This window comes from Manis javanica, chromosome 11 (assembly GCF_040802235.1).
Source record: "Manis javanica isolate MJ-LG chromosome 11, MJ_LKY, whole genome shotgun sequence".
Classification (NCBI taxonomy): Eukaryota; Metazoa; Chordata; class Mammalia; order Pholidota; family Manidae; genus Manis; species Manis javanica.
Window position 1 is genome coordinate 87,999,483 of NC_133166.1, and position 17,208 is coordinate 88,016,690.

The following is a 17,208-nucleotide window of genomic DNA, read 5'->3' on the forward strand; positions in this document are numbered from 1 at the left end:
ATTATGTTTACTAGACTCCCCCCTTCACCAAGTCACCCCCACATACCCCATTAGTCACTGTCCATAAGCATAGTAAGATGCTGTAAAATCACTACTTGTCTTCTCTGTGTTGCACAGCCCTCCCCGTGCCCCCCCATGCATTCTACATGCTAATCATAAGGCCCCCTTTCTTCTCCCCCCCCCCCCGGTTCTCCCTCCCTTCCCACCCATCCTCCCCAGTCCCTTTCCCTTTGGTAACTCAAACAGCAGTCTTTTTAACCATTTCTCAGAAAGGTTGCCTTTTTCCTGATATACTAGTGTAAAATATACTAGTCCACATTTTATACTAGTCCTTCTCTTCTGAGGCAGGAATCTTGGGTTTTAGTCCTGGAGAGGTTACCATTTGTTTGTTCATTCAACAAACATTTATTAAGCACTTACTCCATGCAAAGTACTAGTGTGGTTTTGAGGGATAAAATGATGGTTGATACCCTAAAGAGACACACACAGGCTGATTAAGGAGACAGATATGCTAGTGATTATAATGCAGATATGTACAAAAATACTGTAGAAACATAGGAAGGGGAGCAAATTAAAGTCAATGGACTGCATTTAATTTCAGGGACCCACCCTCAGTTGGGCCCCAGTGCAGAGGTTCCCCAACTTTTCCCTGTTCGCAGTGCCATTTGTGCCCCAGAATTTTCATAATTCTAAGCCAAAAGAAGTATCTCACAGTTCATTTTATTAAGTAGCAGGTTCAAATAACTTACTAAATATTTATATGCTAACAACTTAATGACTGTTTGGAAGAGTAATATATATTAAAACAGTTAAACAAGGAGTCCATTAGAGTGGGGTAGCTCTTGTGGCTTTAGTCTGTGTGTTTATATAAACAAACCAGAGCCAGAGCTGATGCACTCGAATCTAAGAAAATGAAACTCAATAAACTGTATATTAGTCCTAAACAGTCAACCAGATTTTCTTGAATATGAAAAAAGGAAACTCCAGATCAATTATCATAATAGCCAAATAACTAAATTTTCTCAAGTAAGGAAAACATTTGAGGTATAGCCAATTCAATAATTGCTTTACTTCAGTGTGTTTGCTATAAAAATTTCTTTCCTAGCCCCTGCCAGTAGAGCACCCCTAATCATTTTTTGTTTTACCCTGCCCAATTCAAATCATTTGCTCAAATACACTTTGCAGAATTTAATGTGTTTCAATTTAACTTTATATACATGTATATTGAAAGGGAAAAAAGCCCTTTTCATTGCATTCTCATTTAATCAAAATTACTTACTAATGGAATGTAGGTACTTGGCCACTGTGCAACTTCTCTAACTTTGGATCCTTAAAACCAGCTTTGCGAAGATACATCATCGAAAGTGATATAGTGCATCTAGTGCTGAAACTGTGAACTATGTCAAGTTCATGGTGTGCTGACAGGTGTTACACGTGACTGTTATTTCACCCAAGAATTTTAAATACTATGGTATCAGGGAGAGTTTGCTCCGAGCTCTGGATGCCTTGGTGCATGGTTTGGGAACTGCAGCTTTAGAGGGTTAATACCCTTGCCAAGTTAAAGCAGAGGAAGAGGGTAGTTTAATACAATGTAGTGACCATCAGAAAATAAGGTTCTACTAGCTGAGTAGTGATGATTTGATTTCATTAAGAATGATAGCGTTGTTGAAAGTTGGGCCCAGGAATGATAATTTCTGTTTTTAAATTTGGTATGGTATTTTACAGGTTGATTTATTTAAAAATCAGTCATTTATATTATAATCATTTTTTAACAGATGGATGAATTGCATACGTCTATGGTCCAGTGGATGGTAAATTTGCTGATTTTAATGATACCTGACTTTACTGATGAAGACACTCTCCCAGCATTGGAGGAGGAAAGCGCTAAGAAACACGATACAGGAGTTGGAGAGTTACAGCTGGAGGCGACTGCACTGGCAAGAAAGTTGTCCCAATACACCAGCTATTTGAGAAGGTGAAACTATCTGTTTATTTTATTCCTGCCCCTTTGAAGATTAAATGTGACATAAAGCAGGGGAGAGAAAGGCAGTGAAGTAACAGCAATAAGGGATTGTTTTAAACCTTGAAAGAATTGCTAGTTTGGTTTTTAAACTAGCTCCAACACTGCCCAGCTGAAATAAGAGCTTTTGGTGTTTTCCCAAGGACTACAACATTCTTTTGAAAAAAGTGTTAGCGTTGGCAGGATGGAAAGTGTGTATGTATGTGGGAGTGAGAATTAATAAAAACAAAACAAGAAGACCCACCTACCTGCATAAATAAGATACATCTAGCTCTTTTGCACATATTGGGGGGCATGTATGAAGAAGCTTGCAGTTTCTGTGTAATTCCATGCAAAGCTGAATTATACTTTTATGTGTTTTCACTAAATACTAACCAGAGTATCTCCTTTAAAAAAAATGGACAAATCCTTCAAGCTGAAAAGCTTGAAGATTCCTATTGAATAAAGATGAGGTCTGAAAAATAATAATGTATTACCTGGGAAGTATACTGTCACTATGATTACTTCAAATTCAGGAAGTAGCTTTCACAATCCTGCCAATTTTCTCCTTCATTTCCATTCAATGTAACCATGGTCAAGAGTGAGAAGAATGGGGGGAGAAAGAGGATAAGGGTGAGAAACTGAGAAAGAGACAAATTATTCTCACTGGGGAGTCAATAGCTCGGTTATTATGGTGAACTTCCACTGTATCTGGGTTTGAAACACTTAGAAGAGGAACTATCAATAAATAGGTCATGATGTGTGTATGTGTGTGTGTTTTTTCCCAGTTGTTGCAAAGGGATGGTAACAGCTATGGCTCTGAATAAGGCAGGCCACTTAGAAAAACATCCTACGAAGGAACCTTGTAATCTGGATAAGATGAAGGTAATAATTCTGTTCCCCCTTACTTTTGTTTTGTTTATTTTTAGAAGACTTTGAAGGTTTCATTGATTTACAATGAACTGCGCACATTTAAAGTGTAAAATTTGATCAATCATTTCTAAAGTATGCATACACCCATAAAATGGTCATACAATAAAAAAAAAAGAGCCTATGCAACACACTCAAAGTTTTGTCATATACCTTTGTAATCTTTTCTTCCAGCCTCATCCTGTCCCCAGCCAATGTCTCATCCACTTTCATCACCAAAGATTATTTTTCATTTTCTAGAATTTATGTGAATAAAATCATGTAAAATGTATGCTTTTTGTCTGACTTCTTCGACTAAGTGTAATTATTTTGAGATTTACTCATATTGTTGCTTATATCAAAAGTTCATGCTTTTTAGTGCTGAGTAATATTTTATTGTATGGATATATACTATCCATTCTCTCCTGATGGGCATTTGAATTGTTTCCAGTGTTTAATAACAGAGCTTCAGTGTATATTCAGGAACATATGCATTGCTTTCATTTCTCTTAAGTAAATATCTAGGAATGAAATAGCTAAGTCATATGATATAGTATGTGTGTGTTTAACTTTTTAAGAAAGTGCCAAACTATCTTCCAAAGTGGTAAAACCATTTTATACTCCTGCCAGCAGCATATGAGAGTTCTCGTTGCTTCACATCCTCACCAACACTTGATAAGGTCAGTCATTTCAATTTTAGACATTCTGTAGGTGGGTAGTGGTAGGCCATTGCAGTTTTAATTTATATTTCTTTAATAACCAGTGATGCTGAACATCTTTTCATGTGCTTATTTATCATCCTGATATCTCCTTTGGTGAAATGTATTTGGAAATTGCCAAGAGAGTAAATCTTAAAAGTTCTCATTACAAGAAATGACTTTTAAGAATCTTAAAAGTTCTCATTACAAGAAATTACTGTGTGAGGTAATGGATGTTAACTAGGCATATGGTGATCATTTCACAATACATACAAATATCAATTCATTATGTTGTACATCTTAAACTTATTAAATGTTATATGCCAATCAATTATATCTCAGTAAAACTGGAGAAATGCCAAAAAAAGATACTCAGTTGTCTTGTAATTTGGTTAGTGGATAATTAAGATATTTAAACAGTTACAAGTGAAATAAAATTAATAAACTGTGAAAAAAGATGAAATATCTGTTCAAATTTTTGGCTCATTTATTATTAGTTTGTTTTCCTATTACTGAGTTTGAGAGTTCTTTACTGACTTTGAGAGCCTTTTATCAGATATTTACAAATATTTTCTTTCAGTCTGTGCCTTTTCTTCTCTTAATGATGCCTTTCAAAGGGAGGAAGTTCTTAATTTTAATGAAATTCAGTCTATTTTTTTTCTTTTATGGATCTTGCTGTTGGTGTTTTAAGAAAATTTTTGTCTTGTAATAATAACACCACAAAGATTTTCTCCTAGAATTTTTATAGTTTTAGGTATTATATTTGGGCCTGTGATTTATTTTAATTTTTTCATATAAGGTGCCAGGTATAGGTTGAAGTTCATTTTTTGGCATTTGGATATCCAATTGTTTCAGCACTATTGGTTGAAAAGACTCCTTTGTCTGCATCTTTGTGGAAAAGCTATTGACAGTGTATGTGTGGATGTTATTCTGGACATTCATTCCATTGTGTTCAGTTGCCCCACTTGTCAACATTGTCATCATTATCAAGCTGTCTTAATTACTATACTTTATAATAAGTTTAGAAATCAAGTAGTGTAAATCCTCCAACTTTTTTTTCAAGATTCATCTGGCTGTTATTAGTCCCTTGTTTTCCATATGTGAAAATTTTAGAATTAGAATTAAAAGATAGGAAGCCTGTCTTATGGATTTCTCCAGAAAAGCCTGTTGAGATTTTGATTATGATTACATTTAATTTATTGATCAATTTGTGGAGAGTTGACATCTTAACACTGTTGGGCCTTTGGGTCTGTGAGGGTGGCCTCTCTCTTCATTTATTTAAGTCATTTATTTCTTTCAACAAAGCTGTGGTTGGTTTTCCATGTACAGGTCTTACACATCTTTTGTCCAGCTTATCCCTATTTCATATATTGGTACTATTATAAATGATATTCTCTTGTAATTTCAATTTCTGATTATTCTTTGTTAATACATAGATTTATAATTGATTTTTTAAACATATTGATCTTATATCCTGTGATCTTGCTCAACTCACTTATTTAAGAGTTTCTTTCTTATGGATTCCTTAGAATCTTCTATGTACAGTCATATCATCTGCAGATAAGGACAGTTTTATTTCTTCCTTTCTAATCTTTATGCCTTTTATTTCTTTTTCTTGCCTTATTACACTAACTAGACTCTCTACCACCAGGTTGAATAAAAATAGTGAAAGCCGATATCCTTGCCTTTTTCTATCTTAGAGGAAAAGTATTTATTCTGTCATCTTTAAGTATAATGGTAGTTGTAGGTCTTCTATAGATACTTTATCAAATTAAGGAACTCCTTTTCATTCTGTGTTTGCTGAAAAGATTTTTAAAAGTCAGCAGTGAATGATTTTATCACATCCTTTTTCTTCATCTAATGAAATGGTCATGTAAGTTGTCTTTTTTAGGTTTTTAATATGATGAATTATGGTAGGTCCTCCTTATCTGCGGTTTCACTTTCTGGGGTTTCAGTTATTCCTGTGGTCTGGAGCACATGATCCTCCTCTGATGTATTGTCAGAAAGCCAGGAGCAGCCTAAAGTTATGTCACACTGCTTAGGTCATTTAGCTCACTTCATCTCATCATATAGGTATTTTATCATCTCACATCATCACAAAAGGAAGGATGAGTACAGTGTAATATTTTGATTGAGAGATAGTCAGAGACCATATTCACATAACTTTTATTATAGCATACTTTTGTAATTGCTCTATTTTATCATTAGTTATTGTTATTAATTTTACTGTGCCTAATTTGTAAGTTAAATTTTATCATAGATATGTATGTATAGGAAAACATAGTATATATGGAGTTTGTATTATCTGCAGTTTCAGGCATACATTGGGGGTTTTGGAATTCATCCCCTGTGGATAAGGGGGACTACTGTACATAGACTGATTTTAACTGACTGTTAAAGGAACCTTGCATTCCTGGAATAATCCCCACTTGATCATGATGTGTTATCTGTTTTGTATATTATTAAATTCAGTTGATTAAAGTTTTGTTTAGAATTTTTGAATTGATGTTCATGAGGAGTATTGATGATGGAGTTTTGTTTTCTAATATCTTTGGTTTTGATATGAGAGTAATGCTGGCCTCATGGGAAATTGGGAAGTGTTTCTGATTCTTATTTCCTGGAACAGTTTGTGTAGAATTATGTGTTATTTTTTCCTTAAATGTTTGGTAGAATTCACCAGTGAAGCCAGCTGAGCTTTGTGGGAAAGTTTTAAATTACAAAGACAGAGCTATTCACGTGAAAGACTATCCAATTTCTTTAATGGATTTAAGGAAATTTTTTTACTAGATATAAGGCTATTATTATCTCTTTCTTCTTCAGCTAACTCAGTAGCTTTGGTCATGTAAGGAATTTGTGATTTCATCTAATTTGTTGACATAGAGTTGCTCATAATATTCTCCCATTATCCTTTTAATAATTATAGGATTTCTACTTTCTTATTGCTGTTAATGAAAATTTGTGTCTTCTTTCTTTTTGTCCTTATCAAAGGCTACTAACAGATTTATCAATTTTCTTGATCTCAACAAACCAGCTTTAGGTTTCACTGATTTTCTCTATTTTTCTGTTTTCTATATCCTTAACTCCCACTTTGGTCATAATTTCTTTTTTCTACTTACTTGAGGTTTAATTTGCTCTTCCTTTTCAATACAAAGTTAATTGAATGGAGTTTTATTTAGAGGAATTGTGCTTAAAAGCACCTCAATAGAAGTAAGTGATTCAATGAGTTGGTATAATTTGATTTTTCTCTGCTTAGTAATTATCTTTTGTTTTTTCACAGAAAGAATGTTATGAGTGGATCACCACATGCTCTTACATCCTTTCTGGGATCAAGGGCAGAGAAATAAAGTTACTGACAGAAAAAGAAGAAGAGCAACTATTTGGAGAGGAGGTATTTGCCATGTGTCAGCACCATTCACATTCCTCCTGTATTTCAGTAGATCACGGTTTAGTGACTTACTTATCAATGTTCTGAATCCTCATTCATTTACTCTGTCATAGAATTTTGGCTCTGATCAAGAACACTGGCAGTTCTCCCTTCTGTGGGAGAGAATCACCCACCTACACATCTCTCTTTTTTCCTTTTGTGTGTGTGTACGTGTGTGCACATGCTGTCTTTATCTCCTCACTTTCTCACTGGATGATTTTGTTTCCTACTTCATAAAGGAAAGGATGGCTTTCAGAGGAGTTGCCTGTCACTTCCTGAGGCATATCCTCAGACTTATCTCCTCCAGTCTCATTTTTCCCATCCAAGGTTATTTCTTCCTTTGAGCTGTTCATCCCATGCCCATTGTCCTCTTCCTTTTGTATCTTTAACATCTTCCTCTCTCATGGTTCCATTTTATCAATGTATTAACAATCTGTAAACATGGTCTTTCTCCCATCCTAAAAATTTGTCCCTTGGTCTTGTCTTCTCTGTAACTTGTTTCTCTCCTTCCTTTCACAATCACTTTTCTTAAAACTATAAAACTACTGTAAGGTCACTAATGATTCCTTACTGGCCAGGTCCAAGTATTTCCAATTTCATATTTAAGCTGACCTCTCTGTAACATTTGACCCTGCTAATCATTCATTTCTTTTATATGCTCTCACCACAAGACAAAATTCCCTGGTTTTTCTCCTACTTCTTAATTTCTTTTCACTGTCCCTTTTTCATTCTTCCACCTTTGCCTGCCTCTTAAAAAATGTTACCATTTGAAAATAGCCATATTCAACCTAAGTCTATTTCTGGATTTTCTATTAATCTATTAATGGATCACAATATTTTAATTATTGAGGCTTTACCATACATTTTCATTACTGGTAGGGCCACTGATCTTTTCTTTTAAATTTTTTATTAAGGTATTATTGATATACACTCTTATGAAGGTTTCACATGAAAAAACAATATGGCTACTACATTTACCCATATTATCAAGTCCCCACCCATACCCCAATGCAGTCACTGTCCATCAGTGTAGTAAGATGCCACAGATTCACTATGTGCCTTCTCTGTGCTACACTGTTTTCCCTGTGATCCCCCACATCATGTGTACTAAACATAATACCCCTCAATCCCCTTCTCCCTCCCTCCCACATCCCTCCCCCTTGGTAACCACTAGTTCCTGCTTGGAGTCTCTGAGTCTGCTGCTATTTTGTTCCTTCAGTTTTGCTTCATTGTTATACTCCACAAATGAGGGAAATCATTTGACACTTGTCTTTCTCTGCCTGGCTTATTTCATTGAGTATAATGTCCTCTAGCTTCATCCATGTTGTTGCAAATGGTAGGATTTGTTTCTTTCTTATGGCTGAATAGTATTCCATTGGGTATATGTACCACATCTTTATCCATTCATCTACTGATGGACACTTAGGTTGCTTCCATATCTTGGCTATTGTAAAAAGTGCTGCAATAAACATAGGGGTGCATATGTCTTTTTGAATCTGTGATGTTTTCTTAGGATAAATTCCTAGGAGTGGAATTCCTAGATAAAATGGTATTTCTATTTTTAGTTTTTTGAGGAACCTCCATACTGCTTTCCACAATGGTTGAACTAGCTTACATTCCCACCAGCAGTGTAGGAGGGTTCCCCTTTCTCCACATACTCACCAGGATTTGTTTTTCTTAGTCTTTTTGATGCTAGGGCTACTAATCTTTTTCAGGAGTTTCATCACTGTTCTTCCTTTTTTATTTTTGTATATTAATTTGTAATCTAGCTCTAGAAAACAATATGACTTTTAAAAACTAGGATACTATTAAATTAACATATTAACTTAAAACAGACATGTTTATGATGTTGCATTGTCCTATTTAATAATATGGGATATAAGATGTTTACTTTTATGCCTTTCAATGTTTTTTTTTTTTTTTTAAATATGGAACGCTTCACGAATTTGTGTGTCATCCTTGCACAGGGGCCATGCTAATCTTCTCTGTATTGTTCCAATTTTAGTATATGTGCTGCCGAAGCGAGCACACCTTTCAATGTTTTATAGTTTATTTATTTTGCACATTCATTTTGTTGGGGTGATGAGTTTGTTCTCAGATTTTGTCCCCACCACAACAAAGCACTGAAGGGCAGAGACACACTGAAGCAGTATGAAAGTTTTATTTAAATGTACTCTGTGGGAGGAACAGGCTAGAGTCAAGGTAGATAAAGGCATGTGTACTTGAATAAAGTGGAGAGGAAGAAAAAACAGAGGAAGGAAAGGGAAACTCATTGAACTGCTGCTCAGCATAGGGCAAATCCCTTGACAACTCCTAAAGCCAGTGTAACTAGGCGTCCAGTGTCCACTTGAATCTGTATGGCATGGAAACTAAGTCTCTACCACCCCACAATTTGGGGGAGCCACAGAGCACTGGATGAAGTGAGATTATGTCCTGAGAACTTCCTGAAAGCAGAGAAAGGAGATTTTCAGGCAGGCTACTAAGGAGCATGATTGTATAGCCACAGTTCTGTCTGGGTCACCCAGGCAACAGGAATTTGCGAGCTCAAATCAGAGCTCTCTGTAGCCCTTCCCTGCTTATCTGGAGTAGGGCAGAGAGAGTGAAGACTTATGCTTAAAGTCTGGAAAATAGAATGGAATAGCAAAGTGATAAAGACACCACTGAAGGAGCACAGAGACAAAATGTAGTAAGTTGAGTAGTAAAAAGTCTTTTGAAAATACACACTCCAAGAAGGGGAAGTGTGGGCAACCTCAGAGAGGAGGAGGCACACCCAAAAGCTGGGATTCTGTCTTTTAAGGAGTTTCAAGAATGGGATAAAGGTAAAGGGTTGGGGGTGTAGTCTTGTCAGGTGGTCTCATGATGTTTATCTCCAGTGAGAGACAATATGTCATTGTCTATATAGCCTGTCTTCTAGGTAATTTCACAGGACAAACCTTTTTTTCCTCTCTAAGATAGTAGCTACTCCCAAAATATTGGGAACACATCAGTTAAGACTGCTTGCCTTGCCTTAATATAAGTCCCTCCTGTTCTTATTATGCTAATCTCAGTATTTTTTAGGAAAATTAATTACGATGCTTGTCCTGTGTCTCTGCGCTATCTCACCTGCATTAGCTGGAGCAAGTCTCCAGGTCAGCCCAGATTCAGAGCCTGTGGAATGAACTCACATTGCAAAGGGTGGAAGTCCTTTCCACCTCTCTGGTTTAATCTGATTAACTACCTGAGTTCTTGGTGGGTTCCACCCTCTTTTCATCCCATTCATCTCTTTCTGCCTAACAATTTTGTGTATATTTCAATAAATTTGCTGGAAAAAATTTTTGAGATCTGTGACAATTAAAAAAAGTTTTTTTTCTCTAGCTTCCTTTATTGTAAGAATACAGTATATGATACATGTAAAATACATATCAGTTGACTGTTTATCTTATCAGTAAGGTTTTTGGTCAACTGTAGGCTATAAGTAGTTCAGTTTTGGGGGTATCAGAACTTATATTCACATTTTCAACTGCATGGGAGGTCAGCACCCCTAACTCCTTGGATTGTACATGTATTTTAATTTTATACAATGTGACTTTACTAAATTATCTTACTGTTTTTAGTAGTCTCTGTTTCGTTCCTCCAGATATGTAACCAAATCATCTACACCTAGAGATAATTTTACCTTTTTCTTTCAATTATGATGCCTCTAATTTCATTTTCTTATCTAATTGCATAGAACAATTCTTCCAATTCAATTGTAGATAGTAGTGAATAGTAAGTATCCTTTTCTTGCTTCTAACTTTAGCAGGAATGCCTTTAGTGACTATAATTGATTTATTGTTTAATTTCTTTATTGTTTCTTCAGACACCTCAGACCTTCCACCTGGGATTACTTTCCTTCTGATTTAGCTGTGAGGAATCACTGGAGGCAAACTCAATTTTTTTTTGTCTGAAAATATCTTTATTTCACTGTCATTCTTAACACTTTTTTTCCTGAGTATATAATTCTAGGATGACATAATTTTCTAACACAGTGATAATACTATTCCTACTGTTTTCTGGATATTGTTTTTACCAAACTGACAATTGAGAATTCAACTGTCAGTTTCTTTGAAAGTAATCCATCTCTTCTTTCTGGCTACTTTTAAGATCTTTTTGTCTTTGGCATTTTGCAGTTTCTGATTTTGCATTTCTGATGCGAGTGCATTTCTGATGCATGTGGGTGAGGATTTTCTTCTCTTTTTAAATTTTGCTTGGGATTCTCTTGGTTTCTTGAATCTTTGGCTTGGTATCTTTCATTAGATATGGAAAATTCTCAGTTATCATCTCCTCTAATTTGTCTCTATTATATTCACTCTTTTCTTTCCTTCTAAGAACTCTGATGGATATCTATTAAAATTTTTCTCCCATGCCTTTTAACATTCTTTCATATTTTCTATCTCTTTACCTTTCTGCATTGCATTCTGAATAATTTATTCTGTCTTATCTCTTCAACTAATATGCTCTTCAGTTTAGTCTAAACCTTTCTGTTGAGTTTTCAAATTTAATTGTTGAATTTCTACTTGGTTCTTTTCAGGTCTGATCAGTTTTGTAATCTTTCTCTCTTTACTCATATTTCAGATCTCTTATTCTTTAAACAGGTTAAATAAAACTTTGTAGTTTCTCTGATCATTCTAATGTATAACTGCATAAGGATGTTAATTACAACATTATAATAGCAAAACTCTGGAAACAGTATAAATATTGATCAATAGGGGATTGGTTTAATAAATTATGATATATTCATGTAGTGGAATTTTGTGCAAATAAAGTAGATGTTAATGTAGTGATATAAAAATATATCACCCATGATATTGAGAAAATAAGATTATAAAATATAACATTTTCTCATTTATATTAAAATATTTATAAGTGTATAAAGCAGTCTGGAAGAATATTCAGAAAACTGATAGAAATTGTTACCTCTAAGAGTTGAGATTCTTAATTTCTCTGTATTGTTCAAATATTGTATAGCAATAGTGTGTTAACAGGAAAAAAGTACTTTCATTTTGGAAAACTATCCTAACATATTCTGATTATATTTCTGTATCATGTATAAATTTCTATAGAATAAATCAGAATTGTACGGTATCTTGTATGGTTTATAACATAGTTTATTTACGCATATACTGCTGTGGGCACTGAGCTTATTTCTAGCTTTTGTTTTACAAACAGTGCCATAAACATCTGGAGAACGTTCTCCAGCCAATATTCATGTAGACTCTTTTGAGGTATACAGCACAGTTGACTCCTCCTCTCTTCTTTTTTAGCTTTCCTGGTGGCCTTCTCATACTAACTTATTCATTTATTTGTTATCTATCTATCTACCTACCTACCTACCTACCTACCTACCTATTTAGTTAATTAAGGTGTCGTTGACATACAGTGCTCTCATACTTTTGAGGAAACTTTTGGCCTCCTTTGCAGGTTCCTCTTCTCAAGCCCTTTGTGAGACTCGGTTCCCGTGAAGGCCTCAACTTCTACCCACTTCACATGTTCTCCTTTGGTGATATAATTTACCTTCTCAGTTTTAATTAAATTCAGATAACTGTTAAATCTTTACCTTTAGCCCAAATCCCTTCCATCTACACTGAAAATTCATATATCCAGCTGTTTACTGGGTATTTCTACCTGGATGTCTTAGTGGCACCTCAGACTCACACAGCCTACTCTGAGCTCATCTTTCTTCCCAAACCTGCTTATCCAACTTGGTTCATTATCTCTGTGAAAGGCATTGACAACAAAGTAGTGGCTTAAACCGTGCACCAGGGGTCATTCAAGAAGGCTTCCTTTCCCCTAACCATCTCATCTCCATCAATCAATCCCTAAGTTACCTCCTAAATATCTCTTGAATTGTCATCCTCTTCATTCCTGCAACCCTGTATTGTTCAGTCCCTCCTCTTGTCTTTTTCTTTCCCCTCCTCTTCCTCTGTCTCTCTCCTCCCTTCCTCCCTCCTCTTTAAATTTACTCTGTTTCTAGAGTGATTGTCTTACAATGCAAAACATATCACTGAAGTTGTTGGTACCTCACTGCCTTCAGGATAAAATCCAATCTCCCTGGCATGACACTCTAGCCCTTTCTCTGTGGTGGTGCCCTTGTCCATCTGCTCCTGGTGTCTGTCCTTTGGAACTACTTTTGTTCTCAGAACCGGTCCTGTGCATGCATACAGCATCCTCTGCCTAGAACCTAGTGCCATCTTTTTTCCCTTTCTCATCCATCAAGAAGAAGTCTGACATTATGTCCTCCAGGAAACCTTTCTGATTAACCCTCTCTTTCACCCCCATCCACTACCAGCTCTGGAGTAGATAGTCCTACTATGAGACCACCTGTATCCATTTCCTGATCCACTAAATGACAGGCCCCTTAAGGGCAGGGGCCATTCTTATTAACCTTTGTATTCCTATCACAAGCACACGGCCTAGCTGCAGGGTTAGTGATCATTAAATATTTGTGAATGGCTAATTGCTAATATAGTACTAAAATATTTATATATACTGAGATATAATTATAATGTTGTTTTATTCTCATAGAACATTGTAAAAGAATTTATTCAACCTGAAACAGACAAGTCTTCTAAAGAGGATGAAGAAGATAGTAAGGAGGATGAGAAACTTGAGGAGGAAAAGGAAGAAGAGAAAGCAGAAGAGGTAAGACCATTTAGTAGTATTTTTTCCTTTCCTTTTATATTTTCAAGAATATGTGTGTGTATGTCTCTGTGTGTGTATGCATGTGTGTATATATACACTTTGAAAATAGAAATAGGTTATCTGGAGTAAACTCTTCAATGTCCTTCCTTTTTTCTATATATGAAGATAGATGTAATTCATACCTGCAGATACACATCTCTTCCTTCCCTAGGAAGGGGTGTCCTTTTTCCTTTTTAAATCCAGATATTTCCCACTGGCCTCATTCACACCTATATTCCTGTTAACTAAACAAGGCACCTTTCACCCTAATGCCATTTCTTTATCCCTTTATTGCCAATTTTCAAATGGTAATTTAGACTTGTCTCCACTATGGCTCCCATTCTGAGCTGCCTTTTCCGCCTCCTCCTGGGCCCATCTCCACACCTCTCTTCTCCTTACCTTGTCTCCACCCCTGCTAGGCATTGTACTAATAAAAGCCCTTCCTGGACACTTGTAATAAAAATAATAATAATGAAAATATAATGATAACCACCAATAATTAAATCCCAGCCATGAGCTATATGCTTTCACATGTGATCTCTTACCTGCATGACACAAGTTCAAGGTAAATATTAATGCCCCCATTTTATAGATAAGAAAATTGAACCTCAGAAAGCTCAACTGACTTAACCAAAATCATATAGCTGTAAGTGGCAGAACAAGCATTCAAACCCAGGTGAGTGGCATAAGAGTCCTTCCAGATTCCTAGACTGACTGCCACTGTCTTCAGCTTTCAGAACTCACGATCACCTACCGCTCTGTAAACTGGCTGAACTTACTTCCCTGATGTTTCTTCTCTGTGAAGAGTTTAAAGGTCGGTGTGAGCCCAGGCTGTGGTATGGGACCGAGGTATAACCTAGGTCCTCTGCTCACTGTACACGCAGGACAACAGAACAAAGACATTGTACAACAGCCACACCTCTTTTGACCCGCATTTCGTTTTACTTCTGTGCAGTGCTTGGCATGCAGAAGGCACAAAATAAATGGAAAACATTAGTATTTGGCCACTAAATTCTCTCATACCTTTTAAATGGGTAACCCTTCCCTTCCTTTTAGTTCAGGCTCTTTCTTCTCTATTGTATAAATTCCTGCTCAGCCTTCCAATATCATTTTCTCTATAAAAACAGGGTTCCCTGAGTGTATGACAGAATGCAGGCCCTTCTCTGGGTGCCACAGCTCTTGGAACACAGCTCCATGCTAGCAGGAAGCACGTATGCCATAATCATCTTATTGCCTGTCTCTCCTACTGTGATTTCCTGAGGTCTAGAAGAAATCCTTTGTTTTTATCACAGTTCTCTCTCCTTGTCCCCACTTTCTCATCGCTACTTCTCACACAGTGTTTGCTGTAAGTCTTCAAAACTGCTTGTTGAATGATCAAAGCAAATGAAGCATTAAAGCTTCAGACATGGCACCAGCAGCTTGCCATGCCACCTGGGTCACACACACACCAGCTCCCTGACAGCTCCTTGGTATTTCTGTGCCCTAGAAACCTTCGGTATCTGCAGCGGAAGAAAAACTCATTCGATTCATTGGAAAAGATGAAAATGTTCATTCCAAACCTCTATTTGGAACAGATTTGTTGTCTTCCTGGGTATGTATCTGAACCCCAACTGGAAAATTCAAAACGAGTGAAAAAAGCTGGGATATGTAATATTATGTACAAATGATAGGAATATAATATAACTTTTAGCTTCTCCAAAGTAGTATATTTCTTCTAAGTAGTATATTTTCCAGATTTTTTTCCTCACAGCATCATTCCTGGAAAACCCATTTTGTTCACCATAACTTTACAAAACTTCTCCTTTTCCTCTTTAAACTCATTTTAAGATCAACATTTCATCCTTTTCCTTAATTTGACAAAATCTTGGTCAATATTTGATCAATTTTTAAATTTATTCATTCAGCGGATGCTCTTGAGAGCTGCGATAAGCACCTACCTCCAATCATAAGAATTACTGAGAAATTGGAAACCTTGGTTATTGAAGCTCAGCAGAAAGCAGATTTGAAATCCTTCACCAGAAGTTCTAGGACCACGGTAGACTCTAGACAAGTCAGCTCTGGGTTAGCATCTCTGTCTGTACAGGCTGCCATGATTTTAGGAGTCTATGGGTAGGCTTCACTCCTTCCATGAATCTCCTAAAATGGTATGCAACATTTTGTCTGTACTTTCATGTTGTGCATTTTCTTGGGGAAGTGGAGGGAATTTCATCAAATTTCTAGACCCCAGCCATTCATTATTAGAGGTCTGACCCATCTGAGCAGGCAGGGGTGGGTGTATGCAGGGGTGGGGAGCAGTGGCATGGGTAGTAGGGATCACAGCTAGATCACTCAGGTGGAGGCATGGGCCAAAGTAGAGGCAGATTCAGGGATATGTGTCCAAGGAGTTTGTAGGAAATAGGCTCCAACTCTGGTAGGAAGTGGTGGGAGAAACCATGTGGAGAGTTAGGCAGGGGCTGGCCAAATGGGGGTAAGAGTGGTACATGGTGGGGGAGGGGCCCACAATCACATTCTCCCCAAGTAATGCCTTTTCAAGAAAATGCCTTTTTAAAATAATATGTTAATATGTCAGTCATAAGTCTGTGAGGCAAAGATGTAAGAGCAAGCAGTGTCATGAGACATGTACCAGAAAGGGAGATAAATGGTAGCACCATTTTATTTGCCCCACCCCAAACCCTTCTACCTCAGATTTGCTCCCTGGAGATAAGAACCCTGCTTTGCCATCCAGGCTGTGTGTCAGGCCCCCCACCCACCCCCAGCCAGGCAGGAAGCAGACAGGAAAACAGGAACATGTAGCCTGGAGTGAAACCGAGGGCTCTCTTTGATGGTGTGGCGCTCCTGCTGCGGGATGCCATCATTCCATCTGATACAGTACACTGCTGGTGGGAATGTAAGCTAGTTCAACCATTGTGGAAAGCAGTATGGAGGTTCCTCAAAAAACTAAAAATAGAAATACTATTTGACCCAGGAATCCCACTCCTTGGAATTTACCCAAAGAATACAACTTCTCAGATTCAAAAAGACATATGCATCCCTATGTTTATCATAGCACTTTTTACAATAGCCAAGATATGGAAGCAACCTAAGTGTCCATCAGTAGATGAATTGCTAAAGAAAATGTGGTACATGTACACAATGGAATACTATTCAGCCATAAGAAAGAAACAAATCCTACCATTTGCAACAACATGGATGGAGCTGGAGGACATTATGCTCAGTGAAATAAGCCATGTGCTAGCCCACCAGGAAGTCTACCTCCAGGCTTTGAAAAGTTGCAAATGCTACCCCTATAGATCACTGAAGACCAAATTCCCAAAAGGTCTGGGAAGTGGACCAAAATGTCATCCAGATGTATAATTACCTGCAAGTTCCTCGGGTAAAGAAGAATTTTTTTTCCTCTGGTTTGGCAGCTGGAACACTGCACAGGTAGTAGAACATGGCACCAGGTGTGCAAACAGAAAGGGCCTAACTGTGCTAGGCCA

General features: G+C 36.8%; 1 protein-coding gene and 1 non-coding gene across 2 annotated transcripts in view; one reads left to right on the plus strand and one right to left on the minus strand.

Annotated features, from left to right (window-relative positions):
* Nucleotides 1-17,208, plus strand: part of AXDND1 (axonemal dynein light chain domain containing 1) — a 112,201-nt gene that overhangs the window by 86,255 nt on the left and 8,738 nt on the right. The window contains exons 19-23 of the mRNA XM_073216825.1: nucleotides 1,776-1,975; nucleotides 2,788-2,884; nucleotides 6,884-6,994; nucleotides 13,574-13,690; nucleotides 15,216-15,320. Of these exons, the coding sequence (XP_073072926.1) occupies nucleotides 1,776-1,975; nucleotides 2,788-2,884; nucleotides 6,884-6,994; nucleotides 13,574-13,690; nucleotides 15,216-15,320 (630 nt within the window). The remainder of the gene's footprint in view (nucleotides 1-1,775; nucleotides 1,976-2,787; nucleotides 2,885-6,883; nucleotides 6,995-13,573; nucleotides 13,691-15,215; nucleotides 15,321-17,208) is intronic.
* On the minus strand, nucleotides 8,953-9,059 carry LOC140844719 (U6 spliceosomal RNA). The gene has a single exon (XR_012123197.1). It is a non-coding gene; the product is annotated as a U6 spliceosomal RNA (small nuclear RNA).